Source organism: Spodoptera frugiperda, chromosome 15 (genome assembly GCF_023101765.2).
Source record: "Spodoptera frugiperda isolate SF20-4 chromosome 15, AGI-APGP_CSIRO_Sfru_2.0, whole genome shotgun sequence".
Lineage (NCBI taxonomy): Eukaryota > Metazoa > Arthropoda > Insecta > Lepidoptera > Noctuidae > Spodoptera > Spodoptera frugiperda.
Window position 1 is genome coordinate 14,214,982 of NC_064226.1, and position 27,178 is coordinate 14,242,159.

The 27,178-nt window shown below is 34.5% G+C and overlaps 2 protein-coding genes across 3 annotated transcripts; both read left to right on the forward strand.

Annotated features, from left to right (window-relative positions):
- The first annotated feature begins 306 nt into the window (after positions 1-306).
- LOC118275034 (putative cystathionine gamma-lyase 2) lies at positions 307-21,348 on the forward strand. 2 transcript variants are annotated; one of them, XM_050698649.1, is made up of 8 exons: positions 307-426; positions 17,922-18,071; positions 18,216-18,412; positions 18,602-18,692; positions 19,479-19,746; positions 20,066-20,218; positions 20,625-20,799; positions 21,088-21,348. In XM_050698649.1, exons 1-8 carry the CDS (start codon positions 322-324, stop codon positions 21,236-21,238), a joined length of 1,290 nt encoding a protein of 429 aa, XP_050554606.1. In that variant the 5' UTR covers positions 307-321; the 3' UTR covers positions 21,239-21,348. The 2 variants fall into 2 exon arrangements, with proteins under 2 accessions (XP_050554606.1, XP_050554607.1); XM_050698650.1 differs by lacking the exon at positions 307-426 and adding an exon at positions 17,326-17,486.
- A 719-nt stretch (positions 21,349-22,067) lies between these two features.
- Positions 22,068-26,124, forward strand: LOC118275028 (putative cystathionine gamma-lyase 2). The gene is made up of 8 exons (XM_035592861.2): positions 22,068-22,293; positions 22,693-22,842; positions 23,061-23,257; positions 23,704-23,794; positions 24,408-24,675; positions 24,920-25,072; positions 25,533-25,707; positions 25,941-26,124. Exons 2-8 carry the CDS (start codon positions 22,693-22,695, stop codon positions 26,089-26,091), a joined length of 1,185 nt encoding a protein of 394 aa, XP_035448754.2. The 5' UTR covers positions 22,068-22,293; the 3' UTR covers positions 26,092-26,124.
- Positions 26,125-27,178: the final 1,054 nt, after the last annotated feature.

Genomic DNA, 27,178 nt, shown 5'->3' on the forward strand with positions numbered 1-27,178 from the left:
GAACTTGATTCAAACACCTTAGGGTTGAGAAGCTCTCTAACACCATTCAAATTTAGGCTATGATCGATACATTGATGTTAAGCCAAATTTCATCTTAGTCTTTTCTGTATTTTCAGCATGATTGACGGACAAACATCTAAACAAACAAACTTTCACGTTTATAATATTAGTGGATAGATATTTCTCTTCACATCGATTTATCCCGTACAATAGAAAAAAGTATTCCGTGATTTGTCCCAATTAAGTCCACTATCATGTGTGTGACCAGTGAACTGAGGAATCGTTTAAAATTCAATGTGTTTTAGAAGTAGGAGCGTGAAGATGCATGCAGCAGTGGACCGTAAGGACAATAAACTACCGCAGACATCCCATGAGCCACAAATCACGGCATGCACTGAGCTACGTACTACATGGGAACATCAGAAGGTTAGATCTTTAAAAAGTGGAAAGTAGAATTAACAACTTCCATTCGTTTCAGAAGCCTCGACTTGTTGGCACTCACGTTGTCACTGTTATTTTATCAAACTGACGGTTTTTACTTTATTCTGATGTAAAGTAATTTTTATCTCTTGATTCCAATTGAATCATGAATGTGTTTGATTGGAAACAAATTTTGGAAAGTATGAAGTAAGAAAGCATTAACATATATTGGTTGTACACCAGTAAGGCAGTTGCCCACCGGCAACGATGAACGAGTAACGAGTAGAGCTAGAACTAGAAACGAGTTAAGCGAGACGTGGCGAGCGAGTGTGTAGTTCTGATATTTGTGTAGCTCGGCTATAAGCGAGTGTGCGAGTGAGGCGGGCGATTACTCGCACTACGATACGCACTGTAGAGAAATGACCACTGGTTGCTCGCTCGGCGTTTGTTTTAATCGCTTGGCGAGTGTCGCCGAGCGAGTGTTATCTTTCATAGCTCTTGTCAAACTTGACAAACTAGTGAAGCGAGCACTCGCCGGCTGTGTGAACAGTCAGCGATCAACTATTTGTATATGCATCTCTTTTGTTTACCCGGAAAGTATATCTATTGTACGTTTCTTGAGCGAGAAAATAGCCGATAGTTAGTCGTTCACTCGCCGTTGGTGGGACAACTGCCTAACAAGGTGCCTTATGTGTTTGACCTGGGACATTAAAACTATAAGTCACATTTTTGAAAATTCCTAAGGATAGACTAGTTCTATTCCTAAATCTTTAAGAAGTTTAAGGAGTACCTTAAACTTCTGTGTGAGCTACATGTTGTACAGGAAAAATAAAGTGCAGCAATGGTGTGAAAGTAAATTGAGATCGGGCGAGTGCCGTGTGGGGGCCATTTGTCAGCATTGAATGGGACAGTCCGGGATCCGTTTTTATTGAAGCTGTGAAAATTTAGCCTCTCCGGCTAGTGGACTTTGGACTTGGCTTGTGAAGTCCAATTTTTCCACCGGACAGCGTCGTAAAATTTGTCACTGGATCATTTTAGAGTAGAGCCAGATTGCACTTTATACAGCACTATGTTTTTGCGGTGCACGTTTCAAATGTTTTATGGATGGACATTGGATACCATCACCTATACTGATTTGATGTTTGATGATTTTCTAGTACAATTCTATTATTACATCGATATTCGCGGAATTCAATATCGAGATCTTTGGGGAAAAAGAAAAAATAGATACCTATGAAAAACGTCGTTTCTATGTATTTTAGGCATAGTAAAAAAATAAAATGTGTATCAAAATGCCTATGTTCAATTTCAATATTATCCTATTTATAATGAAATGGTACTTAATTTGTGTTATGTGATTGGGTGAATGGATAATAGAATAAAATATGGTAATTACATATTTACATTAAGCTGCATTATATACCAATTATTTAGTGAAACTAGCAATTTTGTAAACAAATGTTTTTGTTTACTGTGTCAAAAACACAGACCACCTATGTTTGGTGAAATAGCAAAATTCATTAGTTTGCAAATTACATTATTTGTGAAATAAACGTAAGCAGTAAGTACTTAGTTTTAAAACAATATCCAAAACAAAAGAATAATTATTTTAGTCCATATAAAAAATACTGCACTCAATGTCTACAAATTCATTCCTATCTTTTACATCTATGACCGGTCGGAAAACGTCCATTGGCCTAAGCCATTCTTCTTTAGGGGGTGTTACTATAATTCCTACTCTTGGCAGGCAGCTTGGATTGCTGTTAGGCCAGTTAGATCATCAAAACAGTAACTCGTCGTGTGCCCGTTTTTTTATAGAATAAGCCAGTAAACTAGCAGACGGATCATCTAATGGTAAGCAATCGCCGCCACTCATGCAAAATTTAAGTTGCCCGCCTTTTGGGGGTTAGGAATTAAGGGGTTGTTGGGGAATCCCTAAGTCCTATATAAAAGAAGTTAAAGCTAACAAGAATATAAAAGATATCCTATATAAAAGAAGTTAAAGAAGCTAAGTTAAAGCTAAGCTAAGCTAACTACCTATAGTTAGCACAACTTCATAATCAGGGTCCATTTAAAATGTGATAAAATAATTGACGTCACCATATTTATTACTAGTGTAGTCGTGTCCATCTTTCTCATAAATCATGGTCACACTAGCTCTTACATCTGAGCCTTGCAAAGTCTTGAGCGTTCTATTTAGAGTGCGAGGAAAAAAACAGCAGCGAATGTCTGTCGATACTCGGGATACATTTAACTTATAGATACAGCTTAGACTTACGGGGAACTTTGCTTTTTGATTATAAACTTTATGATTAGTGATTTAAGATTTAATTCCAATGTAATAAATATCATAGTAGATACGAGAATCGCTTGACAACTTTCCTGGAATGATGATGATAAAGGAATTTCAAAGAAACCTCCATGAAGTTTATATTGTATTACTCATCAATTATATTATTAATAACCATCTTTAAAAAAAAGATCTTTTTCCTAAGAATGGGTTGGTCATACATAATCCTCACACTGGATATTCGACTGTTTAACTTCACGCCTTTTATCCCCGAAGGGGTAGGCAGAGGTGCACATCACGGCACATAATGCCGCGGCAACAAGCAGCACCAGAGATTAGCGGAACCATCAAAATTTTACACTCTATTTTCAACTGTAGATAAATCCTAGAGGTAGCACATTCAAGGTAATCGTGATTTCGTCTCTATTCACTTGGAAATAGAGCAGATTATGGCCTATTAATAGCCAGTCGCCTTTATCTCTGAATTACTGAACTGAGGTAATGAAGTGTGAGGAGACTGCGTATCTACTGAAACTGTTACACTTCCTGCTAGGACTATGATTGTGTTACTCTTATTGTTGTTTAGTAAATTGTATTGTAATTTGTACTAGTGTTTGACGATATCATGTTCAAAGTGCAGTATGTGCAATTATGAAATTGAAATCGATATATCTCTTTTTTTACTCGACTCGATGGTTGCGTTCTAACGAAAATTTGTTCTTTGGTATAATGAACACCGCCACCCATGGATATTCGCAACTCCAAAAGGACTCCTAAGAGGAGGCACAAACTGCAAAAAAGTGTAAAAGTTATAAACATATTTTTTTATGGTATAAAACCTGCAGACGGATCACCTGATGGTAAGCAAACGCCGCTGCTCATTAGCTCAAATACTGACAGATTTTCATAAATCAACTGCATTCAGTGAATCTACTTGTTTCAGAATGAAATGCGCTTAAAATAGACCCTAAAAAGATTTTCTTCACACTATTATTACACAGACAGGCTGTATCTGCTTCAGAAATTCAGAATAAATATCTTAAACAAGAATCCAAGAATGTTAAGCGAAGTGAATAAAGTGTAGATTGTATGTGACTTTAAAGTAGCGTTTCGAGGAAAATGCTAACCTTCCTGTTTTCCACATTTCCTTTGTATTTTCCACTCAGTTAATACGTATGTGTAACGTTCTACGTGAAAACGCATTACTCACATTACCTCGGGCGCAGTCGAGTAAATTTTTAAGGTGTCACTGAACAAAGACCTAGCGATACTGTTTCGTGGAAACTTTTTAAGATATTGTTAGATATTTTAGTGTTTAGAGTACAGTTTTGCATTTTTGGAAGGTGAACATGTTCTGTGGTTGTGATGTAGTTTAGTGGTTTAAATTGTTAAATAAATTATGTATGAATGTTCCCTGTCATTTTACAAAGTAATATGAAGACGCGTGTGAAAGATTCCAGTTATAAAAATGTAATTGATAAAATAATGTATCCTTATCATGCATTATTATAAAGATTTTAAATTTTATGAAACAGGTTGTAATTTGTGACACTTTACTAGGTATTTACTAGATCCAGGAATCAATTATCCTACAGCAGCCCAGTTGTCGTTATTCTTAACACCATTCATCCAAACAGAATATTTATAACTATTCATCAGATAACTTTACAAAACCAAACCCGTTTTAATGCAGTTAAAGGAAAAGTATTTTATATACGAAGGCAGTGCATAAAGTGGCGTGCAATTCATCACCTGATATATTCACTGTGTCGTGAAATGTAAATCCATTCGTGAAGAGATCTCCGTCAACTGGCTGTTCCTCACTGCTCGTATTATTTTTATGTACGTTATAAACTAGATTGAATCTAGGTACTTGATTGTATACATGTTAATGTTTTGTCCTGGTTTGGTAGTTGTTGAATTGAGTAATGTGTTAGGGCTATATTTCACCGGGATAACATGGTGGCGTATCCAACAAAATGTATACCACTCTTGGTTGCGCAACCAATCTGGGGTTGTGCAACCAATCTGGCGCCGCACCACAACTAATTACTATGGTGCTGTATGAGGTATCACTCACTCAGCCGCCAGTCGTGACTTAGGTTACTCGTACGTACATATCAACTGAGAGATAGTGGGTGCCACAAAATCATAGCAAAATTATCTATTTAGGTTACTAATTACGTTTACTTACGTTAAGCTGTTTACAATTATCAAATTGGTCCCACATTAACCTACGCAGGTACACAGAAATGTTCCTCTATTGTTCAAATGTTCACCTACATTAGGGTGAGAACACAGAGACCAGTGCGGAACAATCACATGACAGCGGGCTTATAACAAATGGATACACATTTCACGATACGATAAATATGCTTATTACGTCCTTTTATTCAGTCGCAACAAAAGTGGCTTGGCGCATTCTGAACGCGGAAGATGCTTCACGCTCGTATGATCCACGTGGAAAGGTGTCAAAGGTTGAGGTAATAGTTAAATTAAGGTGTTTTTGATAACTTACAAGATGTTATGAAGAAGAAGATGAAGAAAAAAAAACATTTATTTCACACACAAAAAAAAAACAAATGACATGTAGATACAGTTTATGAAAAGATTTGATAATTATAATTATGTATTTTATGGATTTTATACGCATGCCCCAAGTCTGCGGTAAAATGGGACCAGTTCAGCATATGCAAGACAGCGCCTTGCCCTGCTATTCTACTTTTAACATTATTTTTTAAATGATAACTTTCTGCCCACATAATTACTGTTATTAATTGTTTTAGCGCATGCGACACATGCAATTATATTCAAGAATAGGGCCATAAATTACATGTTTTTATTTTAAAATGTTCCTGAAATGTTTAAGTTTCAAAGCCTTAGTTTAAAATATTCGTTTAAAAATTGTCTAAATGTTAAAATATAACAATCATTAATCGTATTATTCAACTAGGTAGACCGTAATTTGTCCTAATTTATGTTTGCACAACGACACACATGTTGGTACATAATTAAAACTTTCTCCTAACAAGAAAATGTTCTCAGCTCTTCATTGTAATGAATATTATTATACAAAACTTTTTCAAGGGTATCACAAGTACATTGTGATGCCTTTTCTCAAATTTAAAAAGCAGTAAAATGCAAAAGAAAATGTACCTACCTATTGGAATAATAGATTTGTTATAACAAAAGTTTTTTGGCAAACCTTCCTGAAACGAGGAGAATGCTTTGTTCATGTATTTTTAGCTAGCGAATAATATGGAGCTATTGACTTTTTTCTTTTATTGTGAACCTGTTGTGGTTAAATAGTAAAATCAGACATATCGAGGTCTACTTAATTATTCAGTCTTTTATGTTACGGTACAGTGTGATAGTGTGATATTGTTATGAAGAGATTTTTAATAATTAATAATGTACTGATTAGACTGGTCGCTTATCATCAGGTAATTCGTCTGCACATTTAAAAAGAAATGAGATACTAAAACAATCCCTTATTGTTATGGAATCGTAATAAAATAAATACATCGAAAAAGTGTATTTCCTTAGACAGGGACAAATGATGGAAGTTCCATAATGTTACCAGCACCGTGGATCACAAGGCTATGGTGACGTCATCACTCATTCCTGTCAGTGTTACCATATCTATTCATCATTGTTCAGTAACAAGGGAATACATTTTCCTGTTGGCAATACTTTGAATATCATATTTTTGGAAATATTCTTTGTCATACAAATATAATAAAGTATAACTTCTCGTTCGCTCCTCAACCAAGATGAGCATATAATATAATATTGGATCACATACTACCATTAAACACTTATAAGGTTTGAAAATCACACTAGGGTAAAATACTTGTCCAATGTTTTAAAATAATCTGTCAGACGAACAATAAAAAAACCCTTGGTGATGAAGAAATCTCATAATTGAATATTGCTGTCTTTGGCATTAGGCTTTCACATGACTATAAAATAATTTGTTACACGACACTTTAAAGAACAAAATGCACTGCATTACACATAAATGTTGAATAGTCAAGGTAATTCCACCGGCAAAAGCTATTATTAGAATATGGGTCATCTCCAAAAATAACAAGGTAAAACGTGAACAATCTGCTTAATTAAAAAGTAAAACAATAGCAAAGATATTCGTTAATTGAATTACTTCACAATTTTCCTTAGAGAAAGAACGGCTTGTCAAACCATCGATCAATGTTGTTACGAAGTTATGCCATTAGGCGTTTGTATCGAGGAAAACTGTTATATTTCTCATATTTTTCTTATATTTCTCACTTTCCTATGGGACCGAGAATCCATGGGGTGCCGTGTTTCCGTCAAAAAACCTCTCTTTTATTAGTTCAGAAGAAATTACAAACAGATTTGCAAAAATCTTTCGTTTTCTTTATTTGGTATTAGTGAAAATGTTTGGAGTAATAACATGATAGTAAAATAACCCTTATTGTTTAGAAGATAAAGTGTGTTGTTGTAGGTCAATGACTGTTGAGTTAGCTAAACTGTGTGTGTTAATCTTAGGACTCATTATTCGGCTGGTTCAGATAAGATGTATTTGAATGCATGATGAATTCAATTCAATCAGAAGTCAATCAGAAGTGAAGCATGCATGAAAAGACTGATGACTGTTGATGAAGCGAAAGAGGTATGTAAGAGTCGTGGCAATTGTCGGTCCATTATCTCTGCTTACCTCCATAGGAGACAGGCGGGAAGTTATGTATGTATGTATGAAATGAATCGTTGAATTTTAAGGTGCTTAATGTCAATGTGGCCTAATGACGTTAAAAATAACTATATTTGACACCTAAAAACCAGATTACACACAGATATAACCTAAGTATAAGTATCAGAGACATAATGCTGTCATTACATCCGCGAAACCAACCAACGACATACCAACAAACATCTTTCAATCTTAATGATACAAAAGCAAAGCGATACAGCACAAAATGGCTTCTTTCCTCGATTTTTGGGGGAAATATACAGCATGTAACAAAATACTCATATACATCAAGAAGCACTGAAGAGTACAGGTTGAATAGAATCTCTACACAAAGTTTCAGCTTAAAATACGTTTAAAAAAATGGTACCAAATACTTGGGGTCGCATGGCTCTTAATTTTATAAATCATACAAACATGTCACAATAATACAGGGGTCACTCGCTAATTACGAAATATTTCTTCTGTAAATCTGATCGCCTAGTACCTGTATCTTAGGTAGATACAGGTACTAGGCGATTTTAATTCACATGAAAAAAAAAAATATTGGAAAAATTCATAATTTCGTTCTATGAAAACAAGAGTTTAAAAAACCCTTCCCGTATCGTTTGTTATGTTATCTAGAAACCGTGCACTTGATATGTATACCCCCTTTTTGTTACACCGTGTATACAAGCATTACTTAAAGGTTTGTTTAAAAACATGTCTTTCTTAGCTGTCAGCTGCAGAAAACGCTTTTACAAGGAGACGAGATAAGAGGCAGGTATTACGGTATCGGTACCGTGAGCCCGAGACTAAACGATGTTCAGACAGCACTTAAAGTTACCCTTAGTTTCAACATACTTCAATTGATTTATGACTTTATTTGCATAATCATTGGGTTGATAATATAATGAGGCTTTTTGGGTAGCTTGATTTGCTGCTGTTTGAACTAGAAATGAGGTTAGTTTCAAGATTTTCTAGTACTTAATATATTTTTTACTTGACTAATCTAGTTGAACGTGTTGCAGCGAATCAACTGCGAAGTTTAAACTAAAACTTGTGTAACCTTAACTTAAATAATAATTAAAAAGAAATAACAATACATAATTAAATGATTAATTCCAATTCCATCGCAACTAACTTTACAAAGAAAGAATTCCGTGAAGAAACAAGTTCTTACAAAGAAAAAGTTATAACTTCTTTCTGTACAATGTACAATACACCACGGAAAGAAGTTTCACATATTCGTGAATAACATTCTATTCCCACGACTATATAATTTTGTATAAACCGCACATCAAACTAGCTAGCTTTATAACTGAACAACTAAGGTTGAAAATCTTGTAAAAAATGTGATAAATGCGGATAGCTTTACATGATCGTGTCCGAAACTGAAACTGATATGCACCGGATTATAATTGGGAACAAGGTGTTGTTGAACGCGTTGTATTTTTCTCTTTAAAAAATAATGTTGCGCCCCACTAGGATTTTGTCCTGCGTTGTGGGTGCGTTTACACACAAGTTCATGTATACATAACACCCAGATACGAAACAACAATTTGTGGATCGCACAAAGAGTTGTTGCGTGCGGGAATCGAACTCGCTACACGATATGAGGCAGTCGGTTGCCCAGCCACCGCACTAACCGTGCAGTCAAATAAATATTTCCTTTAACGGTAATATTTATTAATTTTACGGGAGTTACCTTTTTATTTTTGTTGTAATTCTTATGAATTTGGCTCTTTTGGCTATTATTTTCTTCTTCTTCATCATCACCTTATCATCCAGATTTCCAGATTGCCAATTAGGAAGGGTCTTGCATTCGGTATGCGGATAAAGCCTACGTATAAGTACCGTTATAGGTATGAGATGCCGTACCGGAATTTCCCCTAAAATTCTATAACAAAAACTCATAATAAATTACTCGTACATACTTACATAGTGACCGTATTGTGAAACTTGAGACGTAACTTCGAGTAATATGTTAAAAGAATTTCCAAAATATAGGAGCAAGGGCCCTAGTGGAGTGAACCAAGTATTTGAGGTCGCTCGCATATTAAATTCTATAGCGTAATTAAAATTTGTGCCAATAAGACGATGAAATCTTCCCCCGTAATGAGAATCTTATATTAATTTTCGTGAAATTATTATCTGAGACGCCATATTGGTTTCGCTAGGAGACCATTTTCGTAGTTGGTGAATGTAGTTTCTGTTTAATAATTCGGCTGTATTGTTCTTCAGTGTTCTTTTTATTATTTATTTTGAATCCTACATCAAGTTGTCCATACGTGGAAGAGCCATGCTTTGACTTAAATGGGTCGGCTCGACATGAGAGATACTACGGTCTTACGGAGAACCAGCTACCCCTAAGGACGGCCAGTCGCTTGTATCTCATCTGGGGTTCATGAATGCAAAGGGATAAATTGCTACCCTATTACAATGGTATCAAAGTTTAGATTAAATTAAATAACATATCTAGTGTAAAAAATAAGTAGATACTTCTTTTAAATGAATTCAACAGTCCACTGTTCCATTCTTTGGTTCCCTTTCGCAGACGAACTTTGTTAAGCATAGTTTAATTTAAAAAGTTAAAACTGAAATGTATCCACGAGCTTCTAAGAAATATTGTACGAGTTGTTCAGAATAAAAATGTTACGTATTTCTTAAGAAAAATCAGTATCTAGTAGAGTAGCTACTTAGTGCTTAGTTACTGTCAACTGTTCTTTGCGTTCTTGATTGTACAAAGTTTTTGCGTTTGCGATCGTGATTTACGGTTGTGATGCAACATCTTAAAAAGAAAAAAAAAAAAACTGAAAAATGTGCTAAGAAAATACTAGTTTTATTGCATAGAATGAACACTGAAAGAACACCAGGAATGATACCATACGATATGGCGGGAATTTAAAATGTTCGCCCAAAGAATTCAGGATATCTAATTGATAAAACTTGAACTTCAATATTCATACTTATGGCGCATTTACATTAGTCTGTTAGACCGTATTCGGCTGCAGGCCGTATTCGGTCACCAACTAATATAAACAGGTATTCATTTGGCCGTATTCGGTTTCTGTAAAACCGAATGCGGCCGCCGCCTTCGGTGACCGACCTACGACCGACCTAATGTAAACGCGCCATTACGAGGCAGTTACTCTTAAAACCAATCTTAATGCCAATCCAATAAAATCTCATAAATTATTCAATGATAAAACTATACTATTCCGTTGATTTTAAAATTGCATTCAGAGTAGGCACGGAATATAAAGTCAAACTCAATACTATTTAATTCATTCAATATCCACGCACGATGAAATGGGTGTTGCAACTCCAGGGTACGAAATTTAACAATATCAATGTCGATCGATTGAAATTTGATTCAAGAGTAAGCTCCCAGGTCTTGGCCAAATGTTGAATAGTAAATTCTCTTATGATGGAGTAAAGTTTAGTGTTAGAAACGAACTTTGCCCTACTTACTAGTTGTCATATTTATCATAATAATTGTGTATGTGTGTGTTTGACACACTAATGCAAACGGTAATGATCCCGCGGCCAAAGTTAGTAGCGTTCGCCAAAATTAATTACATAGCCAACGTAATTAATCGGTCCATTGTATAACCGGACACGGGCCGTTTAAACCGGTTATGACCGCCTGAAACTGGATAGTAATTAATTTATTATGGTGCAACATTTCGGGTATTATAGAACGAACTTTTGACACAAGATTGTGAGCTTTGATCGAAAAGCGTTTCAAGTGGTTTTGTAATTGAGTTGAAATTCCTGTGATCGTTCAGATGTTGCTTTCAGTGGGTGTTTGAAATATTGAGTTAGTTTAAAACTTAAGGCCGCGTTTCCATTGACGCGGAGCGGGGCGGAGAAGAGCGGTGAAGAGCGGTGAAAAGTTGTCAGTGTTTCCACTGACGCGGAGCTGGGCGGAGAGGGGCGGAGAAGAGCGGTGAAAAATGGTCAGCGGAGTGGAGTGAGGCGGAGCGGAGCATACTTTTGGAATCATATTGAGAGATTGACCATGTCTAAATACAATAGACCCTTTATCGATCAAATGTCGCAATCGATATTTTCATTTAGAGTTTATTGTTTTTTTTATATGATATATTAAACTAAATAAGATTTACAAATATAGTTAATTTTATAAATGATATTTCGACATGAAAATAAAACTAAAAGAAAGTATTTTCTCAATTGAAAGTTATGATTTACTTGAATATCAATTATCATTAACGACTATTTGAGTAACGACTGTTTAAGAAAATTTAAAACATCAATATAACATTGAAAATAAATATATTTTTGTTTGATAAGTAATTTGTTTCGTAGTAATCGATTTTAAGAAAATCGATGAACAACACCCTCACACACGCTACTTGGACATCCCTTTTTGGTTACTTCGTGAATCTTCGTGCTTATTCGACAATACTCGGTACTCGATTATATGTCTCTGTCACACGTTAGCATTGGCGTCGTGTTAGTGTCACTATCCTTGTCTTAAGTACAGTACAGTACCGCACCGCGCTGCTCCGCACCGCCCCGCTGTCCTCCGCTAAGCACCGCCCCGCTGCCCTCCGCACCGCATCGTCTCGCTATATATTTTTATGAATATCCGCTCAGCTCTGCTCTGCCCCGCTCATGCTGATTCCATTGAAGCGGAGCGGAGATTTCGAGCATAGTGATTGGTCAATTCGTGCACCGCTAAGCTCTTCTCCGCCCCGCTCCGCTTCAATCGAAACGCGGCCTAAGCCAGGCAGATCAACCAATTTAAAGGAAAATAACACTTCCATTATTTTGTGCGCATAGTACCTATGCATAACCACCATAATATAAAAAAATCACCTGTAATCATTTAATTCGTACCTTTCCGTAATTCATACCTTCATATCTTACAATAGAATATAAGTCAGGGCTTGAAAGATCTTAGAACAAAATTTACTAATCTGACTTACTGACTGAAAAAAGAGACATGATTTGTATGAGCGCTATAAGCCATGTATGAAATACAAAAACTCATAAAAAACATAGAGAACAAAAAAAATCAATACATTTTTTGGCAAGAGACGATTGAATTTGATTGCACGTTCCCTCAATAACACTAGAAAATAACAAACGAGGCCCTATCGACATTTAACATTCATCGGAATACAGAACGTATCTACCTCGGATTGTATTTTTGAAAAATGGATTTTGCGACACAATAAAATTGTAGGTATAATAAAATAAAGCCTATTGTATAAGAAATAAGAATTGTTTTATTGTAGAATGTATTTTTATTTTAAACTAACTTCTGCTCGTTGCTTTGTTCACATCCCCATAGCCTATATGGTATTCCAGACCATTCTATCCCTGTTCTAGATTTCATCCTGATCCCTTCAGCCGTTTTGACATGATTGAGCTACAAACATACACACAAACTCGCATTATAAGTAAGAATACTAAGAATACTAAGATTAGTAAGAAGTAATATTGTCAGTAATGAATATCGTCTCGTGTGCTATAAAGCTTTTATGGTGGTGGTGGTAAAACCGCTATTCCTAATCAGGCCTGTCATTAAAAAAATTACATGTATAATTTTCTGAAAATTAAAAAATATGTCATAGGTAGGAAATTAGAACACTCATGAAATTTTGTCAGATAAGAGGGCAAATCAGCTAAGGTATTAGCGATGGTAAGCAATTAGCACCGACCATGGATACCCACAACATCAGAGGAGTCACAAGTGCGTGGATTACCTTTTGATAGTCATCCTCCTCTGTTATTACTCGATCAATCAAGCTGTTTTGTGTCGTTAAACCATATTAAATAAGGGTTAACCAGGGTCCAATACACCTTAACTAAATGCATGATGTTTACAGCAATTAATATACACGTTAATATTATTCTATGTAACCAAATAATATGGAATACCTGTGGTTTCGTGACCACATATTCAATAGCTAAATAATTATTCTGTGACAAATTTCATCAATGATGTTTAGTTTATTTACCTACGTACAATAAATTGAATGTTTTGTTTGTTAGAAAATATTACTCAATATTCACTTCTTTTCACATGTAAGATTTGAGTGGTAAATATAACTAGGACACAAAATGGACCCTGTCGCGCACAACAATACTTGGCAAGAACACTTAATATTCGAAACATTCTGTCGGACATAATAATACCTATAAACTTTGGAAAGAACCCACTTCGACATGACATTCGAAAAAAATAAAAATAATGTGTATCCATTCGATTATATCTATTCGGGAACGTAACTGGAGGGTCTCCTCCTCAGTAGGTCATCAATAGGTCTCTAATATTTCAAAATATTGTACTAGAAATAATTATATTATTGAAGAGAATCCGTGAGTTATAACTAGTGTTTTATACAAATAATTAGTGTTTAGTATCCCCTTTATTTACTTCATTTAATATTCAATGACTGCGGTTAGTTAGTTATTCTGTGTGTGTTACCTATTTCGGTATTAAATGTTAGTGCATTAAGAACATTGTTTTGTTGCATTCAAATTAACTTTTGACTATATCAGTATATTCAAAAATTCTTAATACATAGCATTTGAGAGGTGGGTGTATGGTGTATTTTTGTTTTATAATTCTCGTGAAACATAAAGTTAACATAACATCACATCAACAGCCCATAAGTGGCCACTGCCGACCAATGGCGTTTTCTCACATTGAAAGGATTTGAGTACCTATTAATCGTCACGCCTGCTCAATGCTGGTTGGCGATTTTAAACTTAGAATTAGAAGTCCAAGCTTCTTAACGATGTTTTCCCTCGCCGTTCGTCAGTGGTGTCTAAATAATAATGGAAAGTACATAAAACTCGGAAAAAGTCACATTGGTACTTCCCGTTCGTTGACAGGTTTCGAACCCGAAATAAAACTAAAAGTATCTACTAAAATCTATCGACTATCAAAAGCTATACAAAGTACGTCGAAAGCAGAATAATTAATTAATCGAAATAATATAAACACTAAAATAGAGAGCGTTTTCAATAAAATAACAAATTGGTAATAACAATCGAATAACATTGGTTGTTTTAAAGCATGGCGGCCATATTGGAAAATTTAACTCAATTATATTAATTAGCTCGCTCAGTTTATGGATGATAAGTGTTTGGTTAGGCTAAGATGAATTAAAATTAAGCATACTTTACATAAATTTGAGTTTTTTTAAAAGGTATGATTTACAGTTCTGTATTGGGTAAAGTAAATACTTTTCAGAAAACTATAACCAAAAAATCTGACTTCAAACTCCTGTTTTTGAAGTCGGTTAAACTAAAACCTGCTTCTTATTGTAAAAAGTACTTTTCTGAAAACCGCATCAAAATCAGTTCGGCCAATCGACAGGTCAAACAGAAAACCTCCTTCTTTTTTGAAGCCGGTTAAAAAGTACAACTTTTTCATGGTATGATTATTTCAGCGATATAAGTTATACGGTATGCCATTTAATAAAACCTTGTTTCACAGTTTGTGGACAGGCAAAAGCTAGGATAACATAATCTTACCCAGATAAAATTGTCGTATTTTCTGAATACTGAAACGCCTTTATAGCGATTGCTCATGTGGCTAGAACACAAGGAACAACTTTTATTTTTATTCCCTTCATCCGCAGCGCTCCGGAGTCGGTACGTTCATGTAACTACGGCAGTTAAAGTGCACACTGCACAGTGCTCCACACTCGATTACTTTGAAAGAACAAATGTACGCGATCGACTTGAATGCACTCGGAAGCACAGTGTACTCGTTTGTGTACAAATTGCTTTTACTCTGACACACATTGCTACCGAATGTTGGCTTCTCGAAAAGCGGAATGCAACACTGTGCATCTGTCAAACTTGCCTCACTCAAAAATGGACTCTTTTCTTTTAATTCAAGGTGGTTTTTTGTGAAGAAGGTTTCTTGGGCTGTTGGTGCTGGGATGTGTGAAATCGTTTGATGTTCACGTGTTGACGATACTATGAAACTGTCTTCGTACGGTTGAAATACTTATGAGCTTCAAGATACGTATGTAAAGTTAAATGTCTCGGGCAGTTGCAGGTTGCAGATCGAATCGTTTGAGGTCAAGTGTCACTTTTACATTTGTCAAGTTTATTCATTTTGATTAGTTATTATCTTGAACATACTGTAAGTGTGGGAGAGCCATGCTTCGGCACGAATGGGTTGCATCGACCGGAGTGATACCACGACCTCACCGACGTGAAACACTGGTTGTGTTTTGTTGTGTGACAGTGTGACTGAGGTTACCACAAGCCCAAATACGCAATTGGTATTTCAAGTGTCTATGTGCGGCGGCGATTGCTTACCATCAGGTGATCCGTCAGCTCGTTTACCGGCTTATTCCATAAAAAAGTACATAATTATAGTATTTGAATAGACTATAGTCCACCAAAGGAGTTACGTCAATTTAGTAATATACCACAATAAGATTCAATCACAAAACAGTTGATCAGCTGTTTACAGTGTCCACAGATTAATGGTCGACCGTGACATTTAATAATAAGAACAAACATCTTCTTCCTTATCAATAGCAATTAGAATTAGCTAAACTTATCATTTACCCTTCTCTGTGCGAGAAGAGGGCTTCGGTCAATATTGGCCACTTATAGGCGGTTGATGATAATCATACTATTAAAGAGCAAGCGTTAACTCATTAACAGTCGTAACTATTAGAGTGTATTTGTCAAAACAGAATCTACATTAATATAATACAAGTAGAATTGGTTTTTGTTTGTTAGGTTCCAATGTAGGGTAAAAGAAACAAATAGTCTTTCCGAAAGGCTTGTGCCAGGACTGTTGTGTTCATTAGGCCCAGAATACAAGGTTTTTCGCTTCTCATTTTATACTCTTACCTTATTACGTTCGCAATAGGGTTGGGAGATACCGGGCAAACTCCCGGGAGTTATTTACTCACTTACGAATTGAATAAGAAATCGTAAATGCTTGAATGTCGGAATTTACTTTCAAGAGTAATGTTAGGGAATGTAAATGATTGAATATTCCGTGGGTGTTTGTTTTTTATTCCATCCGTTTAACTAGTCCCGTTTTGTCACAGTATTTTATCATAATATTGGCTTCTGTTTATTGTTTTGTCAATATTTATTTAGAGAGATATCGGTTGATTAGTAAGGGTTCTTTTACAAGTAAATGGGTCTAAAACCGCGTCTCCTTAAATACCAAAATGTAAATATTTCTCTTATATTGTTACGTTTTGTTTTCTTCTTTTACCACAGGTTTGGAAACAGTGATGAAGGAAAGATCCTTCTAAATTTAATAAGTTATACATCTCGTAAATAGTGGTCGGTGCGTCCTAGTCAGGTCAGAAAAATTTTAGTCGTAGATAAGTATATCACAGAGTACTTTATTGTCTTCCAATAAAAATAAGATACTTATAATTATTACGTAAACTCAGAATGAATACCTACTTATTTAAATAAAACATTTGTTCCCAAACACATGACATCGCATGTGCGAAACGCGAGATAGTTCTCATATTATCACATTATTTTCAAACAAAACAAGGTACAATATTATGACATCATTCGCTATTTTAAACACACCCTCATCCCACACTACGTACTTTCAACTTATTTGCTGATAATTTTATGATAACATAACATATTGCCCGATATCACCACTCAAGGTAATCTCAAATGTGAAATGTTCCCAAATATTCCAATCTTTCCATACGCATGACAGATAAAAATACTACTGATTTTTTTTCTGCAGTTGATAACTGTTGTAAACTCTAAATATAGAATACGAAATTAAAATTTTAAAATATATTCTATTTTAAAGAATTAAATGTAATATTTTATTTTACCTCTTCATTTAAAATGATTATCTACTATTTTGTTATTAAATGAAGATATTTTTTACTTTTGTATTGTCAATTGTTGTGTAATGTAATGTGATTGATCTGATATGGACATCACTGCGGATGGTGCATGCCACATTATAAAGAGGTCGGATATCGAACTCCAGTTCAGTTGTTATTGTAACTCGAATCTGGTGACTGTGCCACTGTTAACAGAAAAAAAAGTATTTCAAAATTAAAGGTAAATAAGTTAATTTTTTTAGTTTTGTTTAGTTTAAATATTTTTTGGTATATGTAATATATTATGTTTGGTTTATTTAATGCATGTGATCATAATTCACCTTGAAGAAATTAGTACTCGTACCATTTTTAGATGGGCTTCGGTAACAACAGCTGATTTTGTTGTTGTTTTTCGGACTCGTTTTTTTAATGTAATATTTTTGACGTTTTAAATGAATGTATGCAATTTTGAAATATAATATGTTCAATTATAATACCTATGTATCATTATATAATGAATACGTGAAAATAAAATTATTATTTCATAAAACCTTGTATAATGAAAAAAAGACGGGTTAAACCGAATAAGAAACTGATTATTTCTCTATAATGAAGAAAAATGAAACTGAGTAGAATAATCTAACGATATGTTCTAAAATCTCATAAAATTGTCCAGATGACCGACGAGCAAGGATTCCAAAAACCGAAGCCAGGGTTCGCGACCATAGCTGTCCATGCAGGTCACAACCCTGACAAATGGAATGGAGCAGTGGCGCCACCTGTCGTCATGTCCACTATGTATAAACAAGCCCCTGAGGGCCATAAGGTGGGTGCACTATTTTTTTTTTTTGTTAAAATGCATTATGTTGTAATATTGAATTAATTAAAAAAAAAATGTAACTGAATAATCGTAAAATATCGGTGGGATTTTTTTTGAGGCAATAAGAGTCGTGTTTTTTTTTTGACATAGGGCTACGTGTACTCCCGATCTGCGAACCCAATGAGGGACACCCTCCAAGAATGTCTCGCAGCTTTGGAGGGCGCTAAGTATGCATTTACCTTTGCATCAGGCCAGGGTGCGACCACCAGCATAACTTCCCTACTTAGTAAGGGAGACCATTTGGTTTCTATAGATGATGTTTATGGTGGCACTAGTCGGCTTATGAGGTAATGTTGTCCAAATATTATTTTTTATGCTCATAGCCATTTCTGGCTCGTATTAGTATCCTAAACATGTTTCAAAAATTATATTTTCAATAAATATAATAATTTTTGTAATTTCAATTCATAAATATCTTTCGACATAAGAAGTAAATGAATTATATACAATGTATGTAAATTGTTTTTTTTTTTTAGGGAAAATCTTCCAAGACATGGAATTGATGTCACATTTACAGATATTACTGATTTGAATAAATTGGAAAATGCCATTCAAGATAATACTAAGGTATTTACTTTTAAAACTCCTCTTAATTTATAGTTTTTACGACTAGGGTACTAAGCTAAGCTATAACATTCTTACATAGGTGTAGGATTCACGGAAAACGTAAGTTTGGAGTTACTGATAAAACGCCGGTAACAAAACTAAAAAAATGGTACAGTTCCAATGATAATGCATGTTAAGTTTTAAATTAATTTTTTTTTGTTAGTAGATTCCCTCAGGGTACAAGTGTTCTCCTGTCATCATTTAGCTGGTAAAAGAGGATTAACCTAAAAGCTAATTAGAGACTAATTTTAAGCGTTCAGAACTGCTGACTAATATACAACAGATAACTATAATCGGTCGTTACGTTAATGACCACCAAGGTAGATAAAAATTGCCATTTAAAAATATACCCAACAAAGCAATTAAGATTAATATTGTTTACATTGTAATGATAACACAATTAAAAGTACCTAAATAGGCATGGATTTTGGTAACAAGGGTACTGAAACATGTTATCTTTATCATGACCTAATGGACAAGTTGTGACACGTTCCAAAGGGGAGGGAACTCAAATGACGACACACACATGGTTGAGTTAGAAAAAGGGAAGGTTTCAACAAAACAGTCGAACGACTATTAATGAATAAGTTAAATATAAGTAGAGAACGATGAAACGGCCCATTAAAAATGTAGTACTGCCTGATCCTGTACACATTTGATTTTCCATTCTTCTTGCTCCCATAGATAGTTCCTTTCTCACTAGTCCGCAAAATGCAAAAAATATAAAAAATAACAATTTTTTTCCAGATGGTTTGGCTTGAGACTCCTACAAACCCTAACTGCACTGTAGTAGACCTTGCTGCCACTGTCCAAACAGTGAAGAAGCGCGGTGATATCATTGTAGTAGTCGACAATACATTCCTCACATGCTACTTGCAAAGGCCACTGGACTTTGGTGCTGATATAGTGATGTATTCTCTGACCAAATACATGAATGGACATTCTGATGTCGTCATGGGAGCAGCCGTGCTCAATAGCCAGGAAATTGCTGACAAACTTAGGATAATACAAAAATGTAGGTATTGTAATAAAATAATGGACGGTTCATTAGGATTGGGTAGCAAAATAGAGACATAACCAAGATAGAACAATAGTACTCGTTGTATTATTGGTCAGGAATAGAAAAATCAACTAGATAACACTAATTTCAAATGACAACGTAATAATTTTTGATCATATGATGGTACAGAATGATAAAGCATATTTTCCTGATTGCACAATGACCATCACAGTTGCACAGATATTTTTGAAAGACAGCGTTGATCAAATAAACGATAAGACGAAAATAGAATTGAAGTCAAGAAATAAAAGATAAATTTATCTTATTTTTCCAGCGCTTGGAATTGTTCCTTCAGCATTTGATTGTTACCAAGTCAACAGGAGTTTGAAGACACTGTCTTTGCGAATGGAACGTCATAAGGCAACGTCTCTGGTCATTGCTAAGTGGCTGGAGAAGCATCCGAATGTTATTGAAGTTTTGCACCCAGGTAAACAATAATTTCAGATAATTGAAAAATTAGGATGTAATGATATACCTGTATAGTATACGTTTACATTTTTACAAGAGAAGTAATTACAATGACTGAGTTTTTAGGAACCGAATTAAATCACCAAATCAATGTATACTTAATACCACAAACGTTATTCATTTTATCATCACAAAAATTTTGATTTTAATAAGATGTCAAAAGATCACGTGGATATGTTGTTATGTTATGGTATATTTATAACTAAAGCTGTTTCAAAGTTGAATAAGTAAATTATTGCCGAGCCATGATACAAAAAATGTGTAACTGAGTTTGGCAGTAAATCGGTTTTACGGATTTGGCAGAAAATTTGCTCCGAAAGTTTCAAATAAAATATGTTGTTTTAACAAGGGTTTACATTTTTTAGGTCTGACGTCACATAAAGGACACGAGGTATCTAAGAGACAAACATCTGGGCATTCAGGAGTCTTCAGTTTTAGACATACCGGAGGTCTGAAAGAGTCTCGAAAACTTCTGAGTTGCTTCAAAGTGTTCATTTTGGCTGAAAGCTTAGGAGGATATGAAAGCTTGGCTGAAATACCGTAAGTAATTTTCTTTTTTTGTGATTGATGAGAAAGTCTCTGATATTTTTATTTAATTTTAATTAGAAGCCTTTGGCTACGGACAGCAAATATTTGAGAGCAAATCTTCTACTACAATATGTGGTCACCCGAAGCGTTCAAGATGTTAATAATTTTTTATGGCCTCTGATTCCTTTTTTTTGTTTATTTTGTAAAAAATTCGTATCTAAAGTTTTGTTTGCTAATTATGATAATTACTTTCGAAAAATGTGGTGGCAATTATTACAATTATCTATATCTTATTTTCAGATCGATAATGACCCACAAGTCGGTACCCCCACCACAGAAAGCCCAGCTGGGCATCACAGATTCCTTGGTCAGGTTTTCCATTGGATTGGAGGATCCCGAGGACCTCATCAAAGATTTGGAAAACGCATTCAAAGAGACCTTTAATAATTAAGTTAGATTGAAATTCGTATTAGGTGTTAAAAATTTTTAATTGTGTTTTCTTAAGTATGTATACCACGTATAAGTTTAATAAATGTATTTTTTTAAAACTTTTTAATTTAATTCTATGAATTTTTAAATTACTATCTCTTATTATTTATTATAGAGTAGTGCTTTGGTTCCTATAGAGTATGAACTCACTTTTAATAGCTCGAGAACTTAAGAATATGTATATTTTTTAATATGACCACAAAGTGTATTTATATTATATTTTTTTTTTTTATATAAAAATTTCAACGTTTTTATTTTTCAATTCTTACATCGTATAGTATTAAGCCTTTTCTCGGTTACTATGAAAATCTAAAAAAAATATATTATTTATTTGTTCTAACAGTAAATTAAACCTGATACCTCTTTTTTCAATCTATGAGACTGCTATTATAATATTCCTAAAAATGGCGCCTTACAAAAAATACATTGCACGTAGTATCACAAAAGTATAAGTATTGCTTATTTTTTCACCAGGGGTCGAGTCAAATATTAAATTAGTTGACCATGAACTTAAATATTAATTTTCAAGGCATTTGTTTACAATTGGAAATACCCTACTTATTTGCTGATAATTGTATGATAACTTTACTCTATAGTGATGATATCGGGCAATATGTTAATTGATATCTTCACTCAAGGTAATCCGAAATTCCGAAGCCGTCTACAACGTAATCAGTTACCGGGGCTCCGGCTCAAAGCAGGAGAAGGAACGAGGTAGTCTTAAGTCAGTAAGAGTCTGACACTCCCTCTCACTAATTTATTTTAAAGAAATAAATGTAATATTTCATTTTTGTCTTTTTATCTTCATTTAAAATGATTACTATTTTAGTATTAAATGAAGATTTTATTTTTTTTACTTTTTATTGTTAATTGTTGTGTTTGATGTGATCGATCTGATATGGACATCACTGCGGGTGGTGCATGCCACAATATAAAGAGGTCGGATATCGGAATCCAGTTCAGTTGGTATTGGAACTCGAACCTGGTGAAATATAAAAAATATTTAAGAAATTAAAGGTAAGTAATAGTGTAATTTTTTGGTATAAAAATGTTAATAAATATAATAAAATGTTAATGAAATATATTTATGACCGCACGGTTGCCGCCATTTGCACGTAGCCAGTTGCTCAGCTAGTGGCTACGTGTCTACGTGCTACGTATAGCGGGTTCGATTCCCGCGCGGAGTAATTGTTGTTTCGGGCCTGTGTGTCATATGCATGTGAACTTGTATGTTTCTAAACGCACCTATGATACAGGAGATCATAGTGTGGGGCAACGATTTTTAAAAAGGAAAATTTATAAAAAAATGGTAAGAAACAGATTTTTAATGTCATGGTGATTATTTTCACCTTTAAGAAAATTTAACTGGGTAAAATAATCTAATGGTAATTTCTAAAATCTCTTAAAATTGTCCAGATGACCGACGAGCAAGGATTCCAAAAACCGACGCCAGGGTTCGCGACCATGGCTGTTCATGCTGGTCACAACCCTGACAAATGGAATGGAGCAGTGGTGCCACCTATCGTCATGTCCACCATGTATGAACAGGCTCCTGAGGGACATAAGGTACATGCACTATTATTTATGTTAAAATGCATTTTTTTTTTGAGGCAGTAAAAGTCCACCATTTGGGCTAAGGATGAAAATAAATTGTCATCATTATTTATTTTCATAATGAATTTACAATTTGTTAAATTGAAAATTTTAAACTTGAATCTGTATTTTTGATCTTTTAGGTACTCTGTAAGATCTAGTAATGAAAACATCCATTTTTTTTATCATAGGGCTACATATACTCCCGATCAGGGAACCCAATAAGGGACACCCTCCAAGAATGTCTCGCGGCCTTGGAGGGCGCTAAGTATGCTTTCACCTTTGCATCCGGCCTCGGTGCGACCACCAGTATAACTTCCCTACTTAGTAAGGGAGACCATTTGTTATCTATTGATGATGTTTATTGTGGCACCAGCAGGCTTATGAGGTAAGGACGACATTTCCTAAATTATTTTGTGTATACTCCTAGCCATTTCTGGCTCACAGATGGGGCCCAGTAGGGCTGATGCCTGATCCGGAGCTGCGGACTACCTAGCGGGTTTACCGGGCTCCGGCTCGAAAAGCAGAAGAAGGAACGAGGTGGTTTTTAGTCAGTAAGAGTCTGACACTCCTTCTCGCCTCGCCCAAGGAGGGAGAAGTCATTGGATGATTTTCCCCCCTCAAAAAAAGCCATTTCTGGCTCAGCCTATTGTCAACTGAATTGAGGCTACTTGAACCCTGAACGTGTTCCACAAATTATGTTTTCAACAAGTACAGTACAATATGTTTTAGAATTAGATGTCGCGTTGAAAAAAGTAAAGTAATTTTAATTCATGAATACTTTTCCACATAAGAAATAAATAAATAATAATATTTATACATTATATTTTTCAGGGAACACCTACCAAGACATGGAATTGAAGTCACATTCTCGGATATTACGGATTTAAATAAATTAGAAAATGCTATTCAAGATAATACTAAGGTAGGTATTTATTTATTTTAAAAACTTCAGCCTTCAAAAGTTTTCAGCCTTAAATCTATCACAAGTTTATCTAAAACATTGTCTCTTAAGTCTTAAGAAATAGAGTTGACACTTGGCAAGCAAAGAAAAGAAACATCCTTTTAAATTCATTTAGAATTTCCAAGTTTATCTTGGACATTAGTGACAAGTGTACACATAGATTCACAGAAAACATAAGTTTGGAGTTACTGATAAAATGCCGGTAACAAAACTAACAAATTGGTACAGTTCCAATGACACAAGAGTTGTTGATACAATCAGCTGTCTCAAATTGGTTGGTTTAAATGAAAATAAACGAATGCTCACTGAATATTTCAAAACAATAGGGATTGAATCTGTTAAAATGAGTGACTTTTTGATTATTGAAATCTATTGACCCTCTCATGGTGATATACATTTTATTTGAGCTTTATTGATTTAGTAGTAGTAGTTTTAACTGTGATGTTTTTATTAGGTGATAACTTCTGTATCTTTTTATTTCACGGACCATATTTTGCCTTCTGCGGACCACTGGTTGAGAACCACTAGTATAGATTGATACTTAAGTACAACTACAACAAAAACCTTTTTTCAGATGATCTGGATAGAGACTCCTACAAACCCCAACTGTAGAGTAGTAGACCTTGCTGCCACTGTCCAAGCAGTGAAGAAGCGCGGTGATATCATTGTGGTAGTCGACAATACATTCCTCACATGCTACCTGCAAAGGCCACTGGACTTTGGTGCTGATATAGTGATGTATTCTCTGACCAAATACATGAATGGACATTCTGATGTCGTCATGGGAGCAGCCGTACTTAATAGCGAAGAAATTGCTGACAAACTTAGGTTTATACAAAAATGTAAGTAAATGATGACACTAATAGAATACAAATAAAATTGTAACAAATATAAAACAGTAATAATACTCGTTGTATTACTTATCAGGACTAGACAAATCAATTAGATAACACTGATTTTAAATGACAACATGATAATTTTTTATCATTATCCTTTTAGTCAAAAAGCAAATTTCCCTGATTGCATAATTGTATACAATTAGAAGATAAAATAAATATTTGTTTTCAATTTATCTTATCTTTTCAGCACTAGGAATTGTTCCTTCAACATTTGATTGCTATCAAGTTAACAAGAGTTTGAAGACACTGTCTTTGCGAATGGAACGTCATAAGGCGACGTCGCTAGTCATTGCCAAGTGGCTGGAGAAGCATCCGAATGTTATTGAAGTATTGCATCCAGGTAATGTATTTCAATGTCCTTAGTAAGAGCGCGTTCGGCGCTTTGATTGGTTGGTATTTTCGATCCGGCCAATCAGCACGCGCAACGAACAAGTGATGGTAAATTAGGAAGAAATAACATAACTTTAGATTTTTACAAAATAACTCATTATGATGACTGAGTTGATAGGATCCAAATCATATCTAGTATAATCTATAGAGGTGTTCAGCACTGAATAGATTTTCATGAATTTTAATACAAATTAAGATGTCAAAAGACCACGTGGATAACACGTGGATGTGTTGTTAGGGTCATGGTATTTTTCTTGTAAAGCTGTTCCTGAGATAAATAAATAAATAATTTATACAAAAAATGTCTTACCGAGTTTGGCAGTAAATTCGTTTCACGGATTTGGCAGAGAATTAGCTTCGAAAGATTCAAATTAAATATTTTGTTTTAATAAAGATTTATATTTTTTTAGGCCTGACGTCACATAAAGGACACGAGGTATCCAAGAGGCAAACGTCTGGGCATTCAGGAGTCTTCAGTTTTAGACATACAGGAGGTCTGAAAGAGTCTAGAAAACTTCTGAGTTGCTTCAAAGTGTTTATTTTGGCTGAAAGCTTAGGAGGATATAACAGTTTGGCTCAAATACCGTAAGTTATTGGTTTACTGTTTTTTTTATTATAGATGGAAGATTTTTTTAGGGATTTTTTTTTATTTAATTTTAAATCAATATTTGTTTATAGCTTCCGATTTTTTTTAATGAGGCCTCTGATTGTTTTATTGTACTTTTCAATTAGCTTGTTTTATAGAAGTGCTGTAGCTAAACTTGTTTTGCTTACATTCGGTGGCAATTATTTATAAAAACTATTTATGTAATTTTCAGATCGATAATGACTCACACATCGGTACCCCCACCACAGAAAGCTCAGCTGGGCATCACAGATTCCTTGGTCAGGTTTTCCATTGGATTAGAAGATCCCGAGGACCTCATCAAAGATTTGGAAAACGCATTCAAACAAACCTTTAATAATTAAGTTAGATTATCATTTAAATTAAGTGTTAAAAATATAAAATTGATCTTATAAACTGTGTTTTCTTTATTCTACGTATAAGTTTAATAAATGTATATTTTTTAATACTTGTCAATATTAAATATACTATTCCGTGGTATTTATTATAGAGCGATCTTTTGTTTCCTATAGAGTACGGACTCATGTTTATTCTTGCTAGAGAACACAATAATATATTATTATGTTTTAATAATATGACCGCGAAATGTACCCTATATTTTCAGGTTTGACATTGTATAAGTATTGAAGTATTTATTGCATCCATAATGTAACAGTTGTTGGAATATACAGTATTAAGACACAATAATTATGAACCCTGAACAAAAACCATTAAACCTCTTCGCATGAATTTCGAAGATCGAGAAAAAATGGCATTTATTTGTTCTAACATTAAATTAAACCTGATACATCTTTCAACCTATGAGATTGCTGATTATAATATTCTTACAAATGGCGCCTTTCAAAAATCACAATGCATGTAATTACACAAAAATAGATTGCTTATTTTTTTCATCAGGGGCCGAAGCAATTTTTTATTAATTTACCATGTATATGAATGAATAATATATTTTGTCACTTAAGTTTAATTATGGTATTTATTACAAAACAATTGAAAATATTACTTTCAAGAAGAAATGCTACTTATAATTTAACTAGAATTAAAATCACAAAACAGAGTTTATTCACTCTTCTGTGATTCAAATTAACTAACAACTTAACAATTTTTCAATTTTAATAAAGGATCTTTCAAAAATTTAGGGGTCAGAAGGATTTTAGCCCGCCAAAGCGTAACAATCGGCGACGGACTTCATGCAGTCGCATGCCCAATCCGATCATCACTCCCCGTTTAACCTTTGGAAAGATCGACTGTGGCGCGGCGAGCGCGGCTACTAGTACTCCGGCGTGTAACGAAACCATAGCGCGATCTATCTCGATCCCAACGCCATCTATCGAGCGCATGGACAATTTTTGACGCTCGCTGTAAATTTTTATTATTGGTGTAAAAATGTGTAAATACTACAAATTGTTGATGAATATTTTTATAAGTAAA

Excerpts from the sequence above, each read along its gene's own strand:
- LOC118275034 (XM_050698649.1), top strand. The coding sequence starts at position 322 with ATGCATGCAGCAGTGGACCGTAAGGACAATAAACTACCGCAGACATCC. Across the intron at positions 18,072-18,215 it reads AAGCCCCTGAGGGCCATAAG|GGCTACGTGTACTCCCGATC; the intron begins GTGGGTGCACTA and ends TTTTTGACATAG. Across the intron at positions 19,747-20,065 it reads ACTTAGGATAATACAAAAAT|CGCTTGGAATTGTTCCTTCA; the intron begins GTAGGTATTGTA and ends TTATTTTTCCAG.
- LOC118275028 (XM_035592861.2), top strand. The coding sequence starts at position 22,693 with ATGACCGACGAGCAAGGATTCCAAAAACCGACGCCAGGGTTCGCGACC. Across the intron at positions 22,843-23,060 it reads AGGCTCCTGAGGGACATAAG|GGCTACATATACTCCCGATC; the intron begins GTACATGCACTA and ends TTTTTATCATAG. Across the intron at positions 23,258-23,703 it reads GGCACCAGCAGGCTTATGAG|GGAACACCTACCAAGACATG; the intron begins GTAAGGACGACA and ends TATATTTTTCAG.